Source organism: Ceratosolen solmsi, unplaced genomic scaffold, assembly GCF_000503995.2.
Source record: "Ceratosolen solmsi marchali unplaced genomic scaffold, CerSol_1.0 scaffold13, whole genome shotgun sequence".
NCBI lineage: Eukaryota > Metazoa > Arthropoda > Insecta > Hymenoptera > Agaonidae > Ceratosolen > Ceratosolen solmsi.
This window is the reverse complement of record NW_011948418.1, coordinates 7,774,398-7,796,815: the sequence shown is the minus strand read 5'-3', so window position 1 is coordinate 7,796,815 and position 22,418 is coordinate 7,774,398. Positions and strand designations below refer to the sequence as shown.

At 32.3% G+C, this 22,418-nt stretch overlaps 2 protein-coding genes and 1 long non-coding RNA gene across 5 annotated transcripts; 2 read left to right on the top strand and 1 right to left on the bottom strand.

Annotated features, from left to right (window-relative positions):
• Positions 1 to 10,626: 10,626 nt before the first annotated feature.
• Positions 10,627 to 15,576, bottom strand: Urm1 (Ubiquitin-related modifier 1). 2 transcript variants are annotated; one of them, XM_011497057.1, is made up of 5 exons: positions 15,343 to 15,576; positions 15,081 to 15,151; positions 14,896 to 14,977; positions 14,185 to 14,233; positions 10,631 to 11,168 (listed from the first exon to the last, which is right to left on the bottom strand). In XM_011497057.1, the coding sequence occupies exons 1-5, from the start codon at positions 15,384 to 15,386 to the stop codon at positions 11,100 to 11,102; spliced, it is 315 nt and encodes a 104-aa protein (XP_011495359.1). In that variant the 5' UTR covers positions 15,387 to 15,576; the 3' UTR covers positions 10,631 to 11,099. The 2 variants fall into 2 exon arrangements, with proteins under 2 accessions (XP_011495358.1, XP_011495359.1); XM_011497056.1 differs by lacking the exon at positions 14,185 to 14,233 and having other exon boundaries at positions 10,627 to 11,168.
• LOC105360215 (uncharacterized) lies at positions 14,264 to 16,652 on the top strand. 2 transcript variants are annotated; one of them, XR_912800.1, is made up of 3 exons: positions 14,264 to 14,706; positions 14,776 to 15,095; positions 16,436 to 16,652. It is a non-coding gene; the product is annotated as an uncharacterized LOC105360215 (long non-coding RNA). The 2 variants fall into 2 exon arrangements; XR_912799.1 differs by lacking the exon at positions 16,436 to 16,652 and adding an exon at positions 15,890 to 15,923.
• A 53-nt stretch (positions 16,653 to 16,705) lies between these two features.
• LOC105360216 (MATH and LRR domain-containing protein PFE0570w) lies at positions 16,706 to 22,409 on the top strand. Its single transcript, XM_011497058.1, has 6 exons — positions 16,706 to 16,869; positions 17,643 to 18,027; positions 18,237 to 18,692; positions 18,802 to 21,227; positions 21,762 to 21,967; positions 22,102 to 22,409. Exons 1-6 carry the CDS (start codon positions 16,771 to 16,773, stop codon positions 22,250 to 22,252), a joined length of 3,723 nt encoding a protein of 1,240 aa, XP_011495360.1. The 5' UTR covers positions 16,706 to 16,770; the 3' UTR covers positions 22,253 to 22,409.
• Positions 22,410 to 22,418: the final 9 nt, after the last annotated feature.

Below are 22,418 nucleotides of genomic sequence, written 5' to 3'. Positions count from 1 at the left end.
TCTGCGCAATATTTATCTTAAGCGGAAAGTATGCAAGTTTTAAAAGATACGCTTCTTCCTACAGCCCGTTTGACTGGCTACAATTTTTATTCAAGATATCGGGAGAAGCACATTTGTACTTGAACGTTATTTTAAACTCCCGTCTCAATCCGATATAGATCCCGTCTCAATCACATATACACTTTCACGTGTATTTCTGACATTTGAAATTCAATTGCCTTTCGTTGAGCGAAACTTGGCATCTTTTTTTTTTCTTCTCTTGGCCTTTTGCAATACTTCCCTCAATAATAACTACTTAATTTATTATTCGCTTAAGCGCAATAAAACAAGAGAATTCTAAGCAAATGTACATTTATAACTAGTGTAATTCAATTATAAAACGAGATCTTGAAGATTTAGATAATGATCGCACGATACAATGAACCTCTCTGCATATATACATTTCACAATTAGCAACTTCAACTAGCATCATCAACCAATGTCGGCTTAAAAGTTTGTATAAAGTGAAAATTATAATTTTATCTTAAAATAGAATGGTTTTTCTTGCGCTCAAAGGCATTAAACAACATCTTGTTTCAAAGACACGATTTACGTAGCTTTATAAACAAAACAATAACATACACATGCCACTAGAATATACAATTTATCTCTGTAAATTCAAGATTTTCGTGCACAATGTCAGCAGAAACTCCAGAAACCTCAGCTATGAAACTTAAACCGGAATCCGCGTACATGTTACGTTTAATAGCCTTTCCTCTCCCATGTTACTTCATTCGTCAGATTCTTCAAACAGGGGCCACGAATTTCGAGCCCTTACAAATATTCCAGTAGCGCAGCTACCCTCGAGGCTGTGATTTCCGTTATACAATCAAGCCTCGATCACTTGCACTAGCCAATTCGCAATTCTAATCAAGCCGATCTCTTTGAAAGATGCAGACAATCCGACTAAACGTGTAAAGTTAGCGAGAAGAGCGCAGAACCCCTTAAATAATGCACGCTTGCGGCTTCCTCGCGGAAATTAGGGCCGTTACACGGCCAAATCAGTGTCCCCGGAGTGATTTTCGAATGTTGTGCCTTAGCTTTGGAAAGTCGAGAAAACGACAGAGGAGATGGAACGGGGTGTGCGAACCGTTAAAAGTTGAAGGCACGTTAGCGCCAGACATTTTGGGATGTAATAGGCAAAGTTGCGAATAGATTGCACCTTTATTATTTTATATTTTGGGCCCTCGACCGTGGACTGAAGATAACAGAAATTATAATCATTCTCCTTAGAAGTGAAACAATCGTTAGGGTGACGCGAAACTTTAATTCGCGCGCGAATGAACGAGGAGCCAGGTTGCAGGCAAGGGCTTGGGTTGTCCTGCAGCTGCGCACTTACACGAGATAATTGGAAATAGGCGGAAACCACCAATCAGAAACTAAATCCATGATCTGCTTTACGAAGGTATCTTTGTATGGGATGGATAGTATTCGTATGAAATGAAATTCGAAATAATGAATATGCTGCATAAGAAAATAAAGTCGATGGATGTATTTAAGTTGATGAGAAACGAAGGACAACAAAGGGAAAAATAATAGACGAGACAATATCATAATACCAAGTATTTTATCATAAATTATATATTTAGTTGTCCACAAGCGAGTATGTATTTTCGATAAAAAATAATACGTAAAATAAGAGATTTTTATTGTTTGTATAAACTAATGTCCATTTACTTATTTATAAAGAATTTGTCGAACCTCGATTACTTTTAATTTACATGACAATTCAAAACAAGTATTTAAAAATTGTCCTTCGCCCTACCTAGCTAATAAAGTAAATACAATTCATCATTAAATACCGTTAAAAAAAATTATATTTTATACATAAAAATTAGAAAAACAATTATAATCTACTAGTAAATATAATAATTCATACTATTCCGACTTAAAACTATGTATTAGACATTGTTAATTATCAAAAATTTTAACAAATTTTTAGATGCCAATATCTTAACATCCACCAAATCAATTATTCTCGAAATTTTACTTATTTATTCAAGGTAGATAAATCAGACCCAGCAGCTGGGCCTTAATTTTTATATTTCTATAATAGGCGTAAATGGCTTTAACGACCGCAAAATATCATTTGAAGAAAAGTATTGCGTTTAACGTCTATAACGCTCGACTACGTCTTAATATTCTTAATATTCAAATTTTAGTTAAAAAGAATTCTTGTCATTTTAGAGAAGTCGCAAAAATTCGAAGATTTTACCGCCAATGTAGCAATAATAACCATTAATAAATTTCCATTTGAAACAGAGTCTATGCCTGATAGTGCGTGGCTTCTGAGCTTGTCTTTATGAAATAATACCAGGCGATCAAAAGTCCATGAGAGCCGATTGCCGAGCGACCAAAAACTAACAAGAAGGGGGAAAGTAAAATGGCGCGCGACGAATCGTTGTTGCGCGAAATGAAAGAAAAAGAAGAGAAACTACTTGCACGAAGAAGACAAAGACGCGATTCGTGGCAGGATCATGAGAGCCGAGTATGGTCCAGTGATTAATCGTGTCACCCATGATTACATCACGAACCATGTGCCTGGATTATACCTGCGTGCGAGAGCTCGTACACAAAACCAAAGGACGGACGGGGGTTTGCGAGTAGAAGAAGACAAGGGTGGAGGGTGAGGAGGAGAGGGAGAAGGAGATGGAGGAGCACTGGGTAAGACAGCGGATACGCGTACGTCTGTGATGCACTGCTCGCGTTCTGCTTGTGACGTATGCGTCAGTGGGTGGCGCATGTGCGGGAGGGGGGGGGTTGTACATTTTAAACGCTTCGATGACGTTTTTCCGCGCTGAATTAATGAAGGAATCCCCGCTCCGATAACGGATGAGCGTTTTTTAAGGCGCTCGATTTACACAACACGCCTATCGATCGAACTTCGTCCTTGGCTGTTGGTGCGTAAAGTGTTAAACGAAAAGCGACATGTAATGGAGACTTTCATCTTTTGAAAAAGTGCTCAACATAATTGACTTTTGCTTAGATTTTTGAGTTGAAAATTGCTTTCTAAAGGACAAAATTTAATTGAACCTTTCTATAAATAAATATTCCTTGCTCTTACTATACCTGCAGTAATTATGTACTCGCTGTCCTCGACATTTATGTTAGAAAAAAAAAAATTTTTTTTTAAATTTACAAAAAATAATTTTATGTCTTTGAAAATAAATATTCTATATATAGAATAAATTAAATAATATAATTGAAAAACTTGGCAAATCTTTTAAATAATTATCCTTATTAAATGGTTATTGTTTCGTTGTTCTTGCATTATTAATTTCTTATTGCCTTCGATCACATTTTATAATTCTTAGTTTATAATTATATTTTTCTATTAAACTTTATTGCTTTAATTTGTGCTATACTAGTAATTTATTATATTATATATGTTCTTGATAAATATAAGTAAGCTTCAAAATATATATACAATCTTCTTTTACCACTACACTATTTTGATATAATATTATTTGGAAAAAAAAATGAATAGCAAGTAAAACTTACGGAATATTTATCAAAGATCATTTAAACTTCTGTTTATATTTATTTATTGAATTTATATTACTGATTTAATTGCAGGATTAAATATGCAATCTTATAATCTTTATTTACAAATATGATAATGTACAGGTTTAACAAAAGCTTTTATAAGTTATTATTATTGAAAATAAGTTATCGCTCAACGAGTATTAGAGAGAGAGAGAGAGAGAGAGAGAGAGAGAGAGAGAGAGAGAGAGATTAAACAGTTAAGTATTGAAAACTATTAAAATCGATATAATGATTATAATATTGAATTATATTCATATATAATGATTTATAAATCTTAAATAAATCAATGATACAAAGTGAAAACAATGCAATTTCCTTTAATTTGTAAATTTTATCAATAAAAACATACCTTCATTTTAATTCTATGATCAATATTCAGAATCTCGTTCGTTTTTATTTGACTAATGTGATTTTAAGTACATAAAAGCAGTAATTTGAAATGGTATTAAAATAATGTGAAAATTACAAATGCTTAGCATTGTGAAAAATAGTAATGGTAATTTAAAATCATAAAAAAAATTTTCTAATACTTTTACCTACTATCTCTATATATTATATACTTCGGAATTCTGTTAAGTTTCAAGTATCTCTTTGTTTCATCAATACGACAGATTAAAGGCTTACGATATCCTAATTAATCAAGAAAAGAAGTGGATAACTTTAGTCGTTCTTTACGAGTCGTTGTTTGAGCACCGATCAATTGGCTTATACAGCTCAATTGTTCTGGTTTTTCTTTCCTTTCGATTATTATTCAAGCCTCACATTAAAATGAAAAATTTACCAGTTTATAATGACTTTAATAAATAGCATTTATTAATTAAATATTTATAAATATGCGAAGTTTAAGAATTCCAAAAAGATATATATTGATGCAAGAATATGTAAAATCAATGATAATAAAAATTTCGAATTTTGAATTGTTAAAATAATATTTTTAAATAATTTACTTTCCTTCATTTGTCCATTTATCATCTTAAACCTCTGTTAAGGGATTTTAAACATTTTATATTATTCAATTTTACTTCTATATCGATAATTATCGAAATCAAATTAGCTTTTAAGAAAAATTTAAAACGTTTACAAGTAGTCTTTAATATTATAAACTATTATATATCATTTACTAATTTTTAAAATATTTATATTTAAAGAAAACGACGATTTATTACATTTGAGAAAAACATGAATCTCAAAACATCAATTCAAAATGATATTTTGAATCATAATCATTGGATAAAAACTACTCGTTGGACAAAATTAGATTGACATACAAAGTGGGCAGCTACATTTCATATCTTTTCAAATAAAAATAAAGTTTTAATTTCATGAAATTTAACAAAATTATATTTATTTATATGTTTATATTATTACTTTCAACTAATTTAAGATAAATAGTAATTATCAAGATACCTGCGATCATTTTAACGTAGTAATATACATAAAATTTCGTACATGTTGTAACAATTCATTATCTTCTTAACGTTATTTATTACTTTTATATGTATCATGTAGTTAATTTTCAAAATTTATTGTTATCACAATTTATTACTCAAAAATTATTAAGAAGATTTACAAATGTTTTTATTTATACATAAATTGTATAATAAATTTTGTTTATAAATAAAAGTATTTAAATAAAGTTTAAATGAAATTTACTAAAATTTATTGGAATATAACAGATTTGGCATTTTTTTTACAATTATTCAAGTACATTGCACAAAATAAATTTTAATTGAAAAAAATTTTAGTTGTTTATGTTTAAATATTATAATTCCGTTAACATTGAAATAATATTAAGTGAACTGTGAAGAGATTGAATGGAGAAAAATGAAAGCCATAATAAAATACTACATTTATTATTTACTTAGCTGGTATATAACAAAACATTTTGTTTTGAAATCAATGTTGTGATTTATACTGCATAAATAAAGTTTATAACGCGCTATCTTTTCTGCATATTTTAGTTGCAAGTACTTACTTATTCACTCCTACTTTTCAGATACTTTTCATATACTTTGCAATCATCAGTCGTGTTGGATTTTGTTTACTCTTAAACATGCATAGTCTCGTCTGAACTAAATATATGGAATAATCATATTATAAGAATCTTATTAATATTTAAATTAGAGCTTTTATATATGTATATATATGTGCATACCGTATTGATAAATTTATTTAAAAATATAAGAAGATATATATTTATTTGTTATATAAATTTCGTAAAGTTTGATACACAGGCATCCATTTTCTTAATATTAAATAAAGAAAACAAAATGGAATTAAAATTTATACAAATTATAATATTAACAAACAATGAATGAATTTTAAAATCCAGGAAAAACAGATAATATTAATCGAAGAAATGTGGGTTCATATTCATGAAGTTGGTATTAATATTCATTTAAAACTTTACATTTACGATCAAAGTTAAATTACCTTTCAAATGTTCAATTTATATTATGAATAAAAGTGTTAATAAAAAAAATATACAAATAACGTTTTTATTACCACAATAAATTTTTTCTATTAAATTTGACTTATGAAAGTTTGATCATTAAAAGATAAAAAACAATGATTTCCTCTCAATGTATACTTTCAACAATAATACTTATAGAATAAAAGTACAAATCTAAGAATCATAACGTTTTACCATTAAAATATATTAATTTCTTACATATATTAATATATTAAGACTTTGATATTTATTATGGTTAATGTAATTTAAAGATTTATAAAGTATTTCTTTTAAGTTTTCTAAATTTCAAGTAAAAGATTTTACGGAATTCATTCTAAATTAAAGGTAAACAACGTGAATTTCTCCGATAAGAAATATGAACATACAAACTTAAATAATAAGAGATAACCATATATACTTAAAAAATTATCCGATATTTACAATTATGCCTTAAAACATTGACGTAAAATTACTTATATAATTTATATATTACTAGTTTCATCATTTAAATTTCTAAAGTCTAAAATATAACAGAAAAATTGATTACTAGTTTTATACTTTTATTACTATTAAAATTATTCACTAAGAATTTACTATCGCTGTAAAAAATTACTTTGAATTCTATAAAAAATCATTTGAATAATTTTAATGATTAAAATAGTATAAAAATAAATCTAATATTGCTTAGTACTTTAAATAAATAGAGGTTATGGGCAAATTAAATATATTTCTATAAATTTGAATTCGTATGGTAAAATTACTAGGGTGAAACATATAGTACAACATATTTATTCATTCAAGATTATTCATCAATAAATAATCGTTAGTGAAAACTTACTGTAGCATCATAAATTTATAATTACAAAGTTTAAAATTATATTGTCGTGTTATTCTGTTATAAAGTATTAAATAAGTCACATTGCGACTCACTAAAATGTAGGGTAAATAAATTTGATGATACAGTTTTTATTTTAATCTCCAAATGTATTCTACAAAAAAGGAAAAAATAGGTATTCTTTATCTAATAAGTGGAGGGTATAAAATAAAATAGTTTACATAAATTTTATAGGGGCCCCACCACACGATTTGAAATAAACACATTCACTAAATATATATATATTTAAATTCTTTTAAGGAAACAGGAAATTGTACTTATGGAAAATGTATAAATGCAATATGGAGGAATGTATGCATTAAGATTTGCTTCAATATTTATACTTCAATAACAAATAATAATAAAAATAGACGATTTAATTGATAAGTCAAGTTTCGTTTTGAACATTTATTTTCATTGTAGGCATTTGTATCAAAATCATGAAATTTATTTTAAACAAATATCTTTTATTATTACGCTTGAATTATTAAATATGTATTAATATAAAAAGGAATTTGATGATTTTTTTTATTTTTTTAACTTACAGAACGCGAATGGGAGTAACATTTATAACTTCTTATAAGAATAAAAGCATCAAGTATAAGATTCGAAATCGTTAAAAAAGATATGAATTACAAAGATATTTATAAATTTGCATGAAATTTGGATACTCATCTATATTTTTTAAATACATATTATTGAGTAAACGTAATTTTGTGAGAGAGAAAAATTAATAAATCGTATGTAAAATCTTAAACGACGAATAGCTGTTCAATACAACAGACAAGATTCTTATTTTTAAAATGTATTACCGACGAATCAGATTTTTCTTGTCCATAAAATAAGGTTATAAATAGTCCATAAATACCACGTACTCCATTTACTAGGAAAAGTACAAAAATCTCCATAAATAATATTAAATCTACATATTAAAAGAAAATAATGCTTACAGGTGGAAACTTATTTTTCATAAGATTTTTTAAGGTATACAGTAGTTGCATAAGGTATTTAAAACTTAGAAATGTTATTATCGTAAAAATATGCTTTATAATCTTATTTAAGATTATCCGAACGAAAGTTATTGAACGTAAGACTAAGATAAATTTAAATTAGACACGCTATGTAATCCTTAACTTTGATATTTTTATGTTCCCTTCACATCTTTAACACTACACGAGTTCTAAAAATCTTATATAATTAAACACAATATTTTAATAAATTTTTAAACTAATACTACTCTCCCTTTCTTTGAAATATAAAATATTTACCAAAAAATCTTTGCATATTATCGATGACGTGGGAGTTGATCCGTCAGTATAGATCTCAAGAAGTAATAAATCATCATTTCGTATCTAAAATTCGAAGACTGGAATGTACTTTTGAAAATCAACTGAAATTAAGCTTCGCAGAAAAAAGCGCAAGCGGAAGATGAACGGACCTCGAGCACCTTTTCCCCATCGAGAAACATTGGATAAAGGGTTCCTATATGACAATTTCCCATTTTCTACTTCATTTTTAAAACATACATATTCAAAATACATGCAAAGGTCTTAGATTAATCTCAATATTATATTTTAAATGCGTAATTTATTGCTAAATTTTATGGTTAAACGATGTTAATTAATTGTTGCTTATACTTTATCTTATTCACCAAACAAAATATATATAATAGATTTTAATTTAACTACTTCTAAGTCAGATATTATTCTATATGGCCTTTCGATAAAGAACGAGTTTAAAATTAGTACTAAAGTTATCCATAATATATTAATGATATACGGTAAACTATAAAACGTTTTTAAGTATAATTTTTAAAATACATTGTCCTCTATTGTACCATAATATCATAGAACTAAATATTCAGATTCCAATGAAATATTTTTTTTTTTATATGTAGTATAAACTATTCGAATCGGTTATAAAAGTTCTTTTACGATTCTCCATCTGCGTTTAGTGCATAATGAAAATGTATATCATTCGCTAACTTAAGAATACATTAAAATTTTCTTTGAGCTTAAACTCAAGAATTCTCCCTCACGCCCTCTCTCTATCAAGCTTTATCGTATAATTTATCGTATAAAACTTCATGAACTAAATATCAATTGGACGACTGCTCAAATTTAAGCAAAAGAATACGATGATTGTAATCGTTGCCGTGCAGCAATTATATTGCAACTTAATGTAAAGTAGCCAACCTACTTAAAAATAAATGAAGTCAACAAACGCACGCGCCCGATTTCTATATGCGCACTCACGCATAAATGAATTCCTCTCCGAGTTATAATAAACGAGACAAGTTTTCAACAATAAATTGAGCAGTAGTTAAGAGGTAAATGGAAGGTGGAAATAAAGTCTATAAAAAGAAATGAAGTAAGCAAAAGAAAAAACGACGCGATGCAAGAAAACTTAGTAGCCGGAAGAACAAGAGAGAGGAGTGTGAGTAATACTAAATTGCCGTAAGAGAATAAAGAGAGAAGTGAAGCTCACATCACGCGTTGGTTCACAACAGTCATTTGCAAAAGTGCGAAACTTTCATCTTGCAATGTTAATTGTAACGTAATGTATGTAAAGCCGCACCGCCGCTCGTTATATAACATCAAGTCGCTTAAGAAGTAAATACATCTGCGCACGCAAGCGCACATGCACAAGCACAAATCTACAAATATTACCGGGAACTCGGACAACAGCTAGAGGGTGGAATAGAGAGTTGAAGAGAGAAAGAGAGAGAGAGAGAGAGAGAGAGAGAGAGAGAGAATTACGACGAACGGGCAAAAGAAGAGGGAGAGAGAGAGAGAGAGAGAGAATGGCCAAAGTGAGAAAGAGTGAAGCAATAACAGTGGGGACTCTTGGAGGTTGGCCAAAGTGTCGCCTGTTATATTATGGCCATTACGTACAACTTATACCGATGGCCTATGTAGGTACCCAAGCCTATATATGCATGTGTATATAATGCGGAGGGTACTGAAACTATTTCATTTTCTCGCGCGAAAGAGACAGCGAAGGAAATATTGCCGAATAAGGTTCATCGTTACCCACCGAACCAATGAAAACCCATTCAAGAAGCGGCGAATTGTACAAAATTGAAAAGTTAATTGCGGCACTCTCACCCTTTGGCCTCCTCCTTTTTTCTTATGTTTCGCAAAACTTACAAAGCGAAAATTAATTAGTCGTCTTTTCATAAGTTGACGAGGTGTTGGTGAGGGGAGGGGAGGGGGTGTGGAGCTACAAGGGTCCAGGACTTCGCTTGAATTTTAATTACATTTTAAACATAAAAAAATGATATAATTTTGATTGATTTTTTCTTCTCAATAAGCTTTCAATAAAGACACTACAAAGCTTGCCCAAACCATTCGAATATGTCAATTTCCTCGTGCAGCACGATAATACTATAAAATTGTATAAATTTCTCGTATAAAAATGTAAAGTTATCAAAATTATTTAATTAGAAATTATTTAGAAAAAGTGAATAATGATTTTTTGAATATAAAAATGTTAATTAATTCCAAGCTTAAATATACCAATATCTGTTTTTATAAATTTTGAAGAAAAAAAAATGTATAATTTACATCTGAAATAAATAATTATGAGCTAAAATAGGCAAATACATGGTGAATTATTTAAAAATACTTTAATAAGTAACATTGCTTATAAATTTAATAAAAACTATTACATTTAACTTAAATATATAATTATACATATTATTTTCTATGAAAATTATCTCACACTATACGCTCTTAATTTACATTATAATTAATTTAAATAACATAAGCTTATTAGTAAAGAGAAAATCGCAACGATCATCTGCAGCTGTCCATTATAAAAAGTGACCTAAATACCTAAGGTGCAAAAACATTACGGAATAAACATAGTAATATGATAAAGCACGAATATCAGATTTCATTATAAAATTACAGATTTATCCAGTGTATTTAAGTATATGAAGGGTAAAAATAAGATTAGAATATCGTATTGAGCGAAACCTCCGTAACGGGGGTTAAGGTAAGTGCATCAGTCCGTCCGCGTGTGTGTGCATTTATGCGCGCACCCATCGGCATACATACGTTTATTATGGCGTCGAATCATCCTGCTTTTGAGATACGTGACAACGACACTTTATACATTCTCATGTCCACCGTGGCTTTGGCAGCCGTTAAAACGACGGCTTTTTTCCCTGGCACTTGTGAAGCATTAGCCGCCGTGCAGAGTTGAGATAAACAGCACCGAGTCGTGGGGCTGCAGCACGTACTTGGTCTGGCCCTGCAAACACACACCCCGACAATGAGAAACTCGGTTTTTCGCTTTGAGCGAGCGCTTCTTTCATTCGGATGGCAAATTATAAGGGAGAGTCAGCCCCTTGAACACTTGATGCCTCTTCGTATTGAAATTCACCGAGGGCTTCGTTAACTGCCCAACAGCTTTATTTTAAACTGATTAACGTCCATCAGACACCGACATTAAAGTTTATACTTTTGAGCGCTTGACGACCCTCGGTTAATTAGTTTTTAACATTATCTGTTTTACGACGATGTGGGCAATTTGTATGTATAAATGTGGAAGAAGAGTTTATTGTACTTGGCCCATCATTACCAAAGTCGCCGAAAGTCCATAAAATATGAACTACGAAGCGCGACATTAAGAAACCAACTGCTAGATGCTTCATTTTCAAGATCTTAATACAATTAAGATAATTAATACACTTGAGAAGCTGAGACGCAAGAGCTTAGCAAAAATTGTTGGTGCGAGCGCTTCAAAAATTAATGGTAGATTATTTACTGGCAACTGAAGAACTTGACAAACTATTATCCTAAAAGAATGCGCGTAAATGTAATATTGATAAGAATTATAAATGCTTCCTGCTCCCAATTATCTTAGTCGAATAAAGAACGAACTAAGGACTGCATTTGTTATGACTTTAGAATAAAATGAGATTTCAGAAATTTTTAAATAAGAATAAATGTTACACTAGTGCAAGACTTTTGTTTAAAAAAAGAAAAAAAAAAAAAAAAGAGTTTCAAGAATCCGTTTATCCTTATGCGAAACTTCTATAAAATAGAAAAAAAAAAGAACCCATTGAAAGTCGGTGTTAATAATTTTCTCTGGTCGAAAATTCTCAAAAAAGTAATTAAAATAATTTACTGTAGCGCTAAATTTTTAATTTACGTTCTCTGGCTATTATTAAACGCATAAGTTTGTTTCAACAATCTTTAATCCTAAGGGAATATTGGCGAACTGAACTCTTTTTTTTTTGTTTGTACACTTTTGTCATATTCAAAAATGAACGACTGAAAGTTTAAAAAATTGTTTAATTCGCTAAAAAAGGCTAAAAATACATAAATGCCAGAAATATGCCACAATAAGATGTTTATTATGTTATATTTCGTAAATTGTCGTAATACCAACTTCTCAGCATTCTGACACTATAAAACAAATAAAGTGAATTATTTGTAACACAAACTTCGTCATCAATATCACTTTTATTAAATTGAATAAAACTCCCGTACGTATATCGTACTACTTCTAACATTCATTAATTAAGTATTTGAAATACGTGAGAATATTTAAGTAACCTTTTTTCCCCACAAATTATCATTATTTCGTTTTATTTTGAAAAAATATAATCACCTTAAGAACAAAATTTTTCAAAATAAACATCTTCTAACGAAACTGTTAAATATGTCTAAAAGCAACCTAATAATATCATGTTTTAGCTAATGCAATATACAATCTTTTTGCTTAAGTGCGCATTTCATTGTAATATCAAATAATATTAATATTTAAATTTCGTTACACGCAGATGATCCATAATTTAACAAAATATTCGATTTCTTACCTCGTTCTCTACATGATATTCGTTTAAACAAAAATCGGTAATCTCTATCTATTGTAAGTATTAATATTTATTATTTACTTATCTTCTATAGATAGGTGCATAGTTTTTTCTTTTATTAGATTAAAATAACAACATCACGTATGCACCGTCATTTCATTTTTCATTCGGTCATTATTTACATTTCCAGACAAATCTTATATGATTTACAAGTTCAGACACGTAAGGTATTTTTACCTGCGAACAAGTATCAGCTAAACATCGCGATTATAGCTGACGCATTATGACTCCGCGTACACAATGTATACCGCAATATACATTTATAAGTTCGTAAAAAGTTCTAAAATATGAATATTTTTACTGGCAGCTTAAAACGAAGGACTCGGCTGCGCAACTCTTTATTTCACGACAATGCGCAAGGTAATATTTAATTAACTTATGATTATTTCAAATGTTTACAAATAATACTTATTCCATAAGTATATTTGATATTCTATGATTATTAATGGATTGATTGTGTTTGTCATTTGAGGACTTTAACCAAAACATTTCGTCAACATTTAGTTGAATTACAATCATAACATTTATTAATACTATAAACAATATAGCATCTACTATACAAAGCCAATAGTTTAGTAAGTCAAAATATAAATTAGTAAGCATTACATTATTTCATGTTTTAAAATAATCAACTATAAAATCTCAATATTATCTGTAGCATGACCGTAACTTCTCTTTAACATTACATGTCACTTGCATAATTCATCGGCGGTCTTCCATAAAACTGTTTGCTGCTTTTGTTTTTTGAAATGACCTCCCCGTTACCCCATTCCCATTTACTTGTTTAGAATTATTAATACTTTTACTTTCTTCGCCTCTCCCAGATGTATAAAAGCAATATAAAATGTTTATAAAATGCACGTTCTATGACAAAACACTAATAGTCATAAATAGATAAGAGTAATGATGTCGTTCTTTAAACACATATACCCAAAAAAGTAGATATTTTGAAGAGGAAAAACTTTTGAAAGAAGCTTTAGGGATAAAAATTAAAGCACATTATGTATGGTTTTTATTAGATTTTTTTTTACTTTTATGATTATAATTAGTAATTGAACATAATTCAAATTGAATATTTCATGTGATTCGATATTTCAATAATGTTCGTGCACTGAAATGTATATGCTATTAACTATTTCCATTTAAAATTTTTGAATATACAAATCGAACGTATTCAACAAATACGTATAGATTCTACTAGCATTGATACGTTCGTTCAATTTTCAAATTTTAACGGATAACGCTTGAAATTTTCATCCCTAATTTATCTGTCGTGGGTGGCTTCATGATTTCATGCAGAAAATTATTCACGCAGATAGAAAATCTGACAAGATCTGTCTTAGCCAATTATATATTTTTATTAATATAAGTAAATAGATAATTTACCAGAAGTTCCCAATCAGCATCATTCACCAGCACGAGGATTCCAGGCCTCCTATGAAAAGAAATTTCAAGTACACGTAATCGACAGAGCAAATTAATGCAATTTTTTCGTTATAATAATATCGCCATCTAACGGCGAATTTTAGAATCGACTGACGGTTATAATATCGAACACTATAAACACGAATCTGGCGATGTGCCAGTTCACTTTTTATTTCATTGATTCATTACGTATTGTTACAATAGTAATATCTGTCATTACACTTATATAACATGCATTTTTTTACAATAATAAATGCCATGACAAGAGCTGACTTAAATTATGATAAGAATAATGTTCTCCGCTTAGTTTCGCAATGCCAGCATACGCCAATGAAGCGACTTAAAAGATTAACATGGCTCCATCTGTGTGTTATTCAACGAATACAATAATGAATACTTCATAACAAACATATTTTTGTTTTGGGACGGCAGGAGAGTTTTATTTACGTTTCCGGATATTACAATTGAGCGCGGATCAATAACGTAAGTATAAATAAGTATTATGCATGTGACTAAATGCTAATATAATTTAAAAGAATTTTCCCGCAATAGCAATAAAGTGAGCCATACTTCAATAACCACGACAGGATCAATATTATCGACAAATTAAAATTAAAAGCCTATGATTTGGCATTATAAATATCGGCGTGTAGAAAAAAATTAAATACTTACACGGTATCATTTTGGATGAACAATTCGCATCTTTCCTTTATCATATTATTTTTCAACCACAGAACAAGATCGCCAAGTGTCCCTGGAATAAGCATTTTATAAAAGAAAAAAAAAAGAAAAAGAAAAAGAAGGAAAAAAGACAATTTTAACAAGAGCGTATATTATAAACAAGATTAAGCTCTTACATATTCGATCGCCAGGTAAGGAAATATTGTGTTTCTTGATCTTATCATATAATAATAATTCAACCCCGCCTCTGTATTAAAAAAAAAACAATAATTATTAAACAAACATCGCGCTACGTAATTTAAATGCATAGTAGTCAGTTAATTTAAAACATAATCTTAACGATACGACATATCGAAAGCGCTTCTGCCCGAAAAGAAAATATTGGATAAAAATTAATTTATGCGCGTGTTAGGTTAGAAACCCAACGTGTCAATTTACCCGAACTCGATGGTCAATGGGAGTTTATCGCTACACTCGGTCATGATATCCTTCCTTCCCAACCCAATTTCAAGCTCTAATCAACGATTAAATAGCCACGATACTAGATCGGCCAACGACTTATTAAAGCCGCTTATCAAATCTCTTGGATCACTATTTACTCGGAGGGAGCGCAGCCCACAACGGCTCGGACGAATCTTCGTAAAAACCTGCGCGGTTCGCCGTTCCGCCAGTTTCTCCGTCCGCCGTTATCTCCCCCCAATAGATCTTGTGGACGCGCATACGCGACTCGCCGAGATCTCCTCGAGGAAACGTGGAAAAAGTGAAACACGACCGCGACGGACACGACGACAAGGTGTTACGTTATTTCCCAGTAACGACAATAGTGCCTGTCCTAACTTTTCCCGCATTTTACCTAAGAAAGTCGTGGCCGTGCGTTCGGGTATCCGAGGCCCGAATAATCGCTCGATCTGCCAAATCAGCCGTGTCTCGCTAATATATATGCTTGCGATATAAAGCCATGGATCGTACGATCGCTGATTATTAGAGTTGCGGTAACATAAGCCCCCGCCGCCGCCGTCGCTGTCGCCACCGCCACCCCCACCGTCACCGCCACCGTCAAAGCTACCGCCACCGTCACCATCACCATCACCATCACCGTCACCGTCACCGTCGCCACCACCGCTGCAGCTGCCGCTGCCGCCGCCGTCGCCACCGCCACCTCCACCGCCGCCACCACCGCCGCCGCCGCCACCGCCAAGAGGCCATTGATCCATTGAAGAAAATTCGAGTTCGTGATATCAGCGGCTACCACCACGGTCTTCATAGACAGTCACTCGCGGGGGTAGGGAGTGGCGCACCGGGTGTCGCCTGAGGCGAGCCCCTCAAGTGCCCGTCAGCCTTTTCTCTACGTCTGTGCTTTATTCATAGGCGGTGAATTATCACGGGTGCGAGAGAGAAGGACCAATAAGGTCTGCAGCAGTTAATGGCGGGCCACCGCCAACGGGCTTCTAGGATACCGGTGTTGTCGTTGGTATCGCGCACCCGGGGCGGCATCGACTCCTGAATCCTTTGGAGGTCGTGTGTTTTACAGAGTCGGTGGTCGTAATGTCAGAGTCGGCGGAGCCGGCTATCGACACCGTGGAAGTCGCGGTCGGATTCGAGCAGCGGGAGCAGGAGCCCGATAAACGGGATCAACTCGCTGAGAAAATTGAGTCCACCGACGTCGGGGCCATCGCTGGCATCAATGACGACGATAACGACGACGATGGTGACGATGGCGAAGGCGAAGGCGAAGGCGAAGGCGAAGGCGAAGGCGAAGGCGAAGGCGAAGGCGACGGCGACGGCGACGGCGACGACGATAATGACGACGGAGACGACGACGACGTCGACGATGATGACGACGACGACGACGATGATGACGATAGCATGCGGGAACAAAAGCAGCAAGAACAGCAGGAGGAAAAAGAACAAGAATGCGGGCAAAAAAAGCTAGATGGGAAGGAGAAAGATCAGATTCAAACTTTGGTTAGAACATTGATTGGCTTTTATAAGTTATTGATAATGAGTGAATGTGATTGATGATGAGATAAAGTGACCAAAGCCGTCTGGTTTTTTCCTGCCTGTCCATGTTTCCATTTACCTTCACACTTACACAAGTAATGAATAAGCTTAATACTTATGTCATTCATCTGTGGAAGGTGGCATAACAATTGGTCGTTGCTTAAATTAATATAAATTGAGACCTCGTTTCTCTAATGTAGAGAACAAATTAATATTTCCTGTAAATAAGTTTGAATTCATAAGCACTTTGTTCCTTACTATATATAGTACTAGTAAATTGTAATTTCATAAATTATCCATACAAATTACCGTTAACTGAATTTTTTGTAATTTAAATATTTATTCTATATAAGATAGTGCTTAATTCCCTTACAAGATTTCTTCAAAAATTTTAAAAATACATATTCTATAATCGTAGACCTGACGTTATTAATAAAATTTAATGCACTATAATTATATAGTTGTATATAGCTATGCGCATAATTAAGATAATAATAATCTTGATAAACAAATAATTAAGTTACTTGTTTTATTAATAATAACGTAATTATGTATTTGTAAATTGCAATTGCGTTTATTTATTTATAATTTTATTTTGATTAATATTATGTTAAATTTAATTTTATTTATATTTCATTTAAGCATCTAGCAAGTAAATTTTATGTTTAATCCAATTCTTCTAATATTAAATAAATAAATTATAAAAAAACAGCTTTCAAAGTTAAACATTTTTTTAGGAAGAAACACAAATATCAATGAAGTTGCCTTTGAACAATATGTCTTCTAAAGGGATTGAAGATGAAGAAATGCCATCAATGGTAACTATTTCCAGTCTCTCTAAAATAGACGAATCAGAGAACGATATGAAAAATGACGAGGAGAAAAATCTTGTCTCTGCAGAGACAAACAGTGTGAACTCACCTTCTAGAAAAGAAGACGATAACGACAGTGATAGTGTATGTGTTATTGATGATGATGATGAAGACGATGATGGAGACGTTGACAGAGATGTAGATGGAGATGCGGATGGGTTGTCTTTTGATGAAGATGATGAAAGTTCTTCCTATCGAGATGATGATGAAAGTGAAGAAATGGACAGAGATCATTATAGTGACAATCATGGTAAATAGAAGTACTTTTGATAGATAATTTTGAAATAAAGATGCATTATGCTTATGAATGAATTAGTTGAAAATTATTTGTCTTTTCTTTGTTTTCTTTTTTTTAATTTTTTTGTTTTTCATTTAATTACAGTTTGTATTTCATGCTCATGAGTTTTTATATTAAATAAAAATAAAACAGCGTGGTTTAATTAATAATTATCGTTGTAGACAGACGAAATGTGAGAAATATAAGAAGAGCCGATGATGAAGATGATGAAGAGGAGGCAGACGAGGAGGAAGAGGAGGAGGAGGAGGAAGTCGAAGAAGTAGAAGAATACGATTCCGAGGTAGATGGTTTTGATGGTGGCTCTGATGACTTAGTACTTAGACATAGTAATGGACTTACAAAACGCCATAAAGAACGTAGTGCTTCTCTTCAAGATTTAAGTCTTATTAAGGAAGGTTTACCGAAAAATAAAACTAATGTAAATCCTTTTAGTCAAAAAGCAAGATACGAGAGAAATCAATTTACTAAAGATCGTCGGACGCCAGGAAAACAATACTCTCATGTTGAAAGCAAAGTAAAAAAATATATTATGGATATGGCACAGCAAAGAAGAATATCTGGTGAAAGACGTAAAAGGGCGCAAGAAGCAGCAAAACACAAAAATCAAGAGGCGACCGGTAAATAGATTAAATATTCTATCGATATTAATTGTGTATAAAAATCTATATTACTACTGTATTATTTGGAAAAAATAATGAAAATATGAAATTATTTGTTTTCCTTTAGAAACGCAAATTCATAGAAACGATGATGTAGTTTTAACTTGTAAAACAATTAAGAATTACACGGAGAAAACATTGAAAGAAGTAGTCAAGTATGAGGAAATTGAAAGTGATGAAATGTACGTTATGCCGCCAAATTTGGAAAATGGCGAAATACACATTTTTTCTAGACATCCAATGGATAATAACCAGCAAATAATGCATCATGAAGAAATGGAAGTGGATCCCATTAATATAGAGATACATAATAAGGATGAAAAGGTTAATAAAATTAACGGCAGTGTCATGAATGATAATCAAAATTACATTTTAGAGAAAAAAGGAATACTTAGGTGTGAGGATAAACCAGTTTTAAATGGTGAAGGTCCATCAAATACCGTTTGTAATTTACGTACGTTATCATACGATGAATATATGAAAGGCACTATTAATAATGAAATACACGAAGAAGTGATCCATGATGATGGTGTCGTAGAGGTAATGCAGGACATAACTGAGAAATCTAATAACAACGACACTGATTCTGCGTGTGTTCTTCGAATAGAAAACATCTCAAGAAATTACAATAACGAGGAAAAAATGCCCAATATCTATCACAATATACAAAAGCCTATAACATTGGTAAATCAGTCGACAGAAACAAATTATCATGAAAATCTTGAAGTAAAATCTCTAAGGCTACAACTTGAGAAGAAAAACTCGCAGCTAGATAATTTACGTGATGCATTTCAAAAAACAATGTCGGAGAACATGTCAATGAAATTGGAGATGGATAATCTGAAAAAAATGCTCACCTATTATCAAGAACAGCAAAAACCAGTGCCAGAAACAAAAGTCATAGCGGTTCAAACTGAACTGCCCGTTTTAGTCTCTAATACTGCTGTTGTCGATTCTAAGAGCAATGAGCAAAAAGTCGATCCAAGATTAGTTACAAACAGCATGATTTCAACAATCAGCTCACAGTGGTCCGATAGCATAGAGAGTGCAACGATTTCCATGGAGCCACCACCCAATGTAACGAATGCTCTCAATTCAGACGAAAGCATGCATCAGCAAAGCAAAACACCCTCTAAACAGAAAAATTCATTCTCTCGAGCATTCGTCACATCGTCGCGAATATTACAAACCCTTTCGAACATCACGCATGGAAAGTCAAAGTCGGATAATAAGTATAGTTGCAAATATTCCAAAACCATTTCCGAGGAAGCAACTGAAGCGAATGCCTCGGCTGAAACTGAAAAGCCTCAGTTTGTCGAGGTTGGCTCAAGAAAGCGAAAAGCAACGGATAGTGCAGAAAATTCAAACTCCGCTCATCCATTTAAAATTCCCCACACTTCAAAATCTAATTGGGAATCAGGAAAGCAAAAGATGAACTCTTCGGAGGATGATTGTGTAAATGTCGATGATGAAAATAATACTGATGTCGAAGGTGAACAGAACGACAACGACGACATCCGAGAATCGGACGACGACGTGAAAGTATTTGTCTATCCAGAAGATGATCAAAGTAAGGAACACAGTTTCCTCATTCAAGCTAGAGAAGTAACCAGCAATCATAAAACAGGTGTTAGAGAGTGCGGACCCTACCTTCTGGGAAACATCGAAGTCTATATGACAGAGATGAATGGCACTATCAATATATGGGGCAAGGAATTGAGTAAAAACAACGCCAATCAAAATATCGAGGAGATGGAAACGTCGACAAGATCGAAGGACTTACAACCGAATTTCCGTTGGCAGAGCACGCCACGTATATTTAATAATCAGTCAACTACATCAACAAGTAAAAAGTCAAGAGTACTGCCAAGATTTTCTCAACAACAAAAGCAGCATTCTTGCGACATTAACAATACGATAGTAGATTGTGAGAGCTGTCACTCGCATAATCATCGTCTCTCCTGGCCTTCGTGTCATCATAGTGAACAACATACCGAGAACCAACATACTTGCTGCTCTCCATCGGTAAGAGTCGAAGAAAACCATTGCGGATGCGCTCACAAAATGGCGAGACGAAGTGCAGCTCTATCAACGTGCTGCAATTCATCGAAATCAACGGATGGTCGACAATACATCTCGCCCAATATCTATCAAGAAAACAACTCGTTATGTTGCTACAACATTCATCATAGTCACTGTAGAAATGCAGCCAAAGAAGAATCTTGTAGATGCCAATCGTTTGTTCGTCGACACTCCTTCAACCCCACTGACGAAGAAGACAACGAATCCAACGTTGAAGAAAACGCGCATAATGCTTCAAAACCTTGTCATTCCCCTCAAGAAAAATCGTCGCATTCATGCACAGACACTAAACTAGTCCCACCATGTATGAATAATGGAAAAAATAATGGTGGAGGTTGCTCCGAAGCATCTGTAATTCAAAATGAAAGTGATCCGCTAATTTTCCAAAAACAGAATCCCGAAGCACCTGAGGTAGTCAACTATTTTATAACAATATTATAGAAATATATAGTTATATGATGAGTTTACGCGTGCATGCGCATTGGGACACAAAGGGAATTGTAAAATGTCTGTATAATGAAAATGAAAAGTATAAGTATAGCTATAGAAAGTAAATATTTTCTAGTGGTAAATTAATAAATGTAAGTATTTGGGGGGATAATATAGTATTTGGGGGTGTAATATAGTAAAATCAATGCTATTGTTAATATATTTTGATAAATAATTCTCCAAGTTCTCCGACTTATTATGATACTTTTATTAATATATTTAATAAAGAAAATTTAGAATATCTATTATAATATCTCGGTTAACCGAGTGAATTAATGAAGTCGGCATTGTCTCAATATTTACGGATAAAAAAGAATCGGTTTAAACATTAAACGGATAAAAAATTGTAGTGTTTGTTGTTTAAAATGATGGACGTATTATTATATTTATTCGCCATCGATATATTTGTCCGTGAACTCTTTGTTTTTTCTGTATTCTTGTTTTTCTTTAATACAGGTCCGAAAACGAAGATCCAATGGAAAAAAAGTTCGAGGACTTATAATGGATCTATTAAAAGGTTGTGGCGATTGTCGAACAACCATTCCCATTAATAAGTCAAGCTTGCGCAATAATACTTCGGTTTATGAGCCAAGTACGTCCGCACAACAGAAAATTGCATGCTCTCCAAGCCAACAATCATGTTCACTCCGTTCTAATGAAAAGTAAATATTAACAGCTTCAAGCCATCTGATTATATATTATATAGCTTCTTTTTTTTTGTTTTTTTGTTTTTGTTTTTGTTTTAATTATGAAGAAATTGACGACAAATTATTATTTCCATTTCAATTAATTGCAGGTGTGCATCGTGTCGTAGTAGAAGCGATAAAACAGCTGAGATTGAGGCTCAACTGGAGTTCTTCCGCATTGAAATGGATAAGTTGCGCAGTCGTTCCGACACATTGCGCGAAATGCTCAATACACTGCGTAACGCCGATATAATTAATTAATTAATATGACTATTATAACTTCTAATGTTCATTGTAAATAGTTGGCAAAAAGGTACTTTTTTATTTTCTCACGGGCAATCCAGCATTGATTGCATGACTTTGTTCCTTTTACACACTTATTAAATGTAACAAATAAATATATATTGCCAATTGAAAACAACATTAA